This window comes from Aspergillus caelatus (assembly GCF_009193585.1).
Source record: "Aspergillus caelatus strain CBS 763.97 unplaced genomic scaffold BDV27scaffold_587, whole genome shotgun sequence".
Lineage (NCBI taxonomy): Eukaryota > Fungi > Ascomycota > Eurotiomycetes > Eurotiales > Aspergillaceae > Aspergillus > Aspergillus caelatus.
Genome location: NW_022475850.1, coordinates 1 through 4,617, shown reverse-complemented (window position 1 = coordinate 4,617; position 4,617 = coordinate 1). Strand labels below are relative to the sequence as shown.

General features: G+C 46.3%; 1 protein-coding gene across 1 annotated transcript; it reads right to left on the bottom strand.

Annotated features, from left to right (window-relative positions):
- Window positions 1-3,034: 3,034 nt before the first annotated feature.
- BDV27DRAFT_139934 (class I SAM-dependent methyltransferase) lies at window positions 3,035-4,603 on the bottom strand. Its single transcript, XM_032069549.1, has 2 exons — window positions 4,226-4,603; window positions 3,035-4,110 (listed from the first exon to the last, which is right to left on the bottom strand). Exons 1-2 carry the CDS (start codon window positions 4,321-4,323, stop codon window positions 3,222-3,224), a joined length of 987 nt encoding a protein of 328 aa, XP_031920191.1. The 5' UTR covers window positions 4,324-4,603; the 3' UTR covers window positions 3,035-3,221.
- Between the last annotated feature and the right edge of the window lie 14 nt (window positions 4,604-4,617).

Here is a 4,617-nt window from a genome sequence, read left to right as displayed (position 1 = left end):
GAAAAAAAAAGGAAAGCAAAAAAAAAATTATGAAGAGCGGGTGGTTTACCGTGGCGTTTATTGGCTAGAACAACCCAATGGGGCACTTTTGCTCTTTTTCAGGAATGCCGGAAGGAGAAAAAAAATTTCTTGGTTGTTTTGATTTTTCCTCCTTCAACATATCGTTCTCTTTATCTTCTCCCCCCCGTTTACCCCTCCATGTTGACAAAAACAAAAACAATGCATCTCATGCAATCCACCTTCACCGCTGAATGTTTGACTATCATGGCTCTAAAGCAAGTGCGCGCGTGTGTGTTTGCATACCGAGAGACATACGGGTACCATACGTCGGATCCAGAATGGATGGATGGATTCAATGCGGCCGAATGAAGGGGCAAAAAAGTATTGTGGGGCGCACCATGTGTCTATGACGACCGGGAGGAATATCTTCCGTACTGATTGGCCGCGGGGAGACGGTGATCAACTGAGGTTCTGCATGGACGCTTCTGATGGAGTATGCGCCGTGGAGCCCTAACAACCATAGTCAAGAGGCAATTCGGGTAACTTAGTCGTCCTCGACTTGGTTGCTGCGCAGGTATTTCGCAACAAACAATCGACCATTGTATATTCCGTACATAGATTGGGAGACCTTTTAGCCTCGAGCTCTGACCTTCAGTCTAAATGCCGTCCTCACACCGTCTCATGGACTGATTTTCTGGCTTTCCTCACCGACATCTGGACACCGCAATTTTAATCTATCAGTGCCTTGATTTTCCAGTTATTTCCTTCCGATTTAGCAAGAGTATATATACAGAGTAGGTAAGTAGGTAAGTAGGTAAGTAGGTATAACTGGATACCAGCAAAAGAGATTTACGATACATCTATCAGAACTGCGTCTCAGCCTCGGATGGGGACATTCAGCAATACAATCATTAGCTAGAACAAAGGAAACAGCTGCATCGTCTACGGGTAAGTGCATCATAGCTGAATGAATTCCATGGTACACCATCCATGCCCGCCGTAGTTTGAGAGAGGTGGGTGGATTTTTGGATAGAGAACAGAAAAAAAAAAATTCAAAATTCAAAATTAACAAAAGGAAAGGGTAAACTGGTCAGACTAGGAACGAAGAAGCCTAGGGTCGACCGTCTAATGCCGTACATAGTATAGATTCATGCACCAGTTTATGCACTAATCTCGAGAGGGGATGGAACCCAAGAGCAAAAACGAGGCCAATCACAGCATGGAAAGGTACCCACCTTTGAAAGAGCGGGTTCCATGGAATCTCATTCCTAGCGCCACCGTTTAGGAAGCAGCGGCAAATCAGATCGACTTGAGTGGAGTAAATACCGAGCCGTCTAGAAGATTTGGAAGGAATCCAATCGGATGGACCAAAGGAGGCGCTATGTTAGTTTGCCCACTAAAGAAAATGGAGACGTCGAGAAAAATGGAAATGGAAATTGGAATGGATCTGAATCCAGTAATAGCTCGCCACTGCAGTGCGCCCAAGTGGAAGATGCCACGGTAAGGCTGTGTTGACTCGTCCATCCGTCACTGACCATAGGTAGATCGAAAGCATCATACACTGGTTGATCAAAGCGATGAAACTGTGGGTGTTTGCCCATACATACATACATACATACATACAAGCACATATGTACATACATACATAGATGGATGGGATATGTGATGTATCACCCGTACGCAAGGGATCAATTTACCCATGACGCGAGTCAACGATTCAGGATCTTGGATCTGTGTGTCCTCCAGACGACGTTCAATAACAATGCTGTGCTGTACGAAGTCCCTCTGTCGAACTATTCCTCGCACTAGTACTTGTAGGCTATACTCAGAGTACATACTCTATCTGTACACATACTACTAAAGTTGGATGGGAGCATTCCCAAACCGGATATCAACCTTGTTGCCTGGGAAAGGGGTCTTGTCCCCCTCCTGTGACAACCAGCGTCACATAACCTGGTTTTGAGGTATCCCTCTCCACAACTTAATCCTTTTGTTTCAAGGTGATAGAAGGAATTGGCCAGTCGACTTCTATGTTATCGAAGTTTATTATCTATCGATGCATATAGATACGCGTCCATACCTATTATTCATCTCCCCCACCCTCCCAGACGGAATAATATGCAGTTTATCATGCATCTTACGGCGACACGGCAGACTCTTCAGCTTATGATAGATCTACACGTCTCCAGCCTTCTCATCCAGCTCGACACAACACGACGGACTGTGTGGGAAAAACAGAAAAATTATATTCAAACCAACGACTAGTCGCAAAGACAACCCAAAAACTTTCCAAGACGCCTAGTAGAAAAAGTTTATTCCTTTTACTATACACAATGGTTGCAGTGGTGACATGGTTGTTAAACCCTAAAATGGTACATCCAACCCAGACCGGTTGTCCGTCTTTTCTCCGACCCGATAGTGCTGGGGATATTTCTGCGAGGGGTTTCCCAAAAAACTCCAGGGCTCAGGTACATACATGACAGATATCTATAGGTGGCGTACATCCTACATAACAGGATGGAGGCAACTGTTACCCCGCATGTGCATAACGCCATCTTGACCTCATCTGAGGTTCCTCAGTACGTACGAAGTACTCCGTACATCGTTTCCAGTTCGTAATCTAGTTTCCGAGGCGATCGCCATCTTTGCTTACTGAGTGCAGATATATATTCCCAACTCGGGAAAGAGGGCACGATATTCGCCGTTTTCGTGATTCCGTTGCGTAGGAATTCGCTAAATGTAGACAATAAAGTAGATTGATTTTTACGTCGTATTTGCATCTACTGGACTACTAACTACCTGCATTCGCTGTAAGGGCATCGATTCAGTGCCATTATTGCATGAGGCCATTCTGGTCTCTTTCGTCATCTTGCCACAATCTTATGGTCACAGTTCCAATATTTAAAAAAAAAAATATATATTCCTATCAGATGACTTGACAAGGAAGTTGATTTTAACTCACGTGGCTGGTCACGACCGGGTTGGACCCTTATATTGAACCAAGCTTATTTACTTGGAATGGGATCAACTTTAACGGAAATCTATATATACTGTGCATACTATAGTGTGTCTTGAACCAACATCTATAGCTCATCGCGTATGTACATCGAAACCCGAAGTGTAGGAACATCTCTAGGGTTCTCTAAAATGTTTGCTGGGTTTACACTCATGCCGTGTATAATACAGGATGATTAATATACAAGATTACCTACACCTGACCTCTAATTACCACGTGCTGGTTTCAGCACGTATTTCCATGTAGTTCCAAAGTGCCACCGTTTCTCCTCGACAACCTCCAGACCACTCTCCCGAACAATCGCTCCAATATCCCGGTTCCACCAACATCCATGGCGGTCCGCATGGGCGGGAGCAAGATTGTCAAGGATGCGATTCAGCCAGTCATAGTGCGACCGGCCGTGCTCTAGAAGCAAAATCTGTCCCTTTTCCGGCTCAGTAATAGACCCTAGGTGACGAAGAGCGCCAACGGGGTCTGGCATCGAACACAATCCCATGGTCTGTACGATCGTATCGAAATAAGCCCGCTTATCCCCAGTCGTCGGAGGAGCAACGTCCTTCACGTCCTGTGCCCGGAAGTTGACATCCTTGAAATCGGGATGCAGCTTCTGGAACTTCCCTCGCGCGATCTCCACCATCTGCGGACTGAGATCGACGAACGTAGCAGAGCGGCATCCCCGAAGTTCTACTTGGCCCCTCTCATTGGGCTTTCTCTGCTGTCCAAGTTCGTAATATTCCAGATTTCGACCCGTGCCACAGCTCACCTCGAGCACATTTCCACGGGCCTTCTGGACAAGATCTCGCCGCTTCTTCCCCATTCGCATTAGCTTCTCAGACATCTCGACATCTGCGTCAAAGGTCCTAGCTGTCTGGTTGTATCGATCCGATACATCCTTAGGCACGTCCATAGACTGTGCATGAGTCACTTCCCGCCTGTAGGAGGCGTATAGATACCCACAGTATGTGCTCATGCCGAGGACACTGACCCCTAGAAAGGTCATTACTTTAGGAGACATGCGTGGCTGTGTCTCTTGGAGATTCAGGAGATGTGGGTTAGCCCGCTTCGGCAGCGGCGATGCTGCTGGCGGTTTCTTGCTGTTGAGACGGTTAGATAAACCAGCTTTCTTATACCTCTACCAAGGGAAGGGCGATTGTTCCCAGAAGTATGCTGCACGGCTCACAGCAATCGAAGGGAGCATCATATACTGACCCAGGACCATCGACCGGAATCTTACTGCCAGTCCTTTTAGGACCGGTAACAGGCACTTTGGCCTTCAGCGCGGCCCGGCCTACTCGGGACGCGCTCATGCTGCGATATTAAAGGGCGTGGGATGCGATAATCATACGATGTTCATTCAATTGCCGTGGTTTTGAAAATCCTCGGGCCGATATATATCCTTTCTCGGGGTTGACAACCGTCCAATTGAGAATCTATTTAACAATAAACAAAATCGCATTTCAACAGATAATGATTAATGCATATTCGACACTATGGGGGTATATCAAATTATCAACATTTGATTCTCCGGAAGTATTAGCCGATCAACAAGGGTGAATTGAGTGGGCTGGATCGGGAGTTGCGTTGCGGTAGAAGGGAAAAAA

What these genes read in the sequence shown, in the direction of transcription:
- BDV27DRAFT_139934 (XM_032069549.1), bottom strand. Translation starts at nt 4,323, where the DNA reads ATGAGCGCGTCCCGAGTAGGCCGGGCCGCGCTGAAGGCCAAAGTGCCT. An exon ending in ATTCCGGTCGATGGTCCTGG is followed by an intron (nt 4,111 to 4,225) that starts GTCAGTATATGA and finishes CCGTCTCAACAG; the next exon opens with CAAGAAACCGCCAGCAGCAT.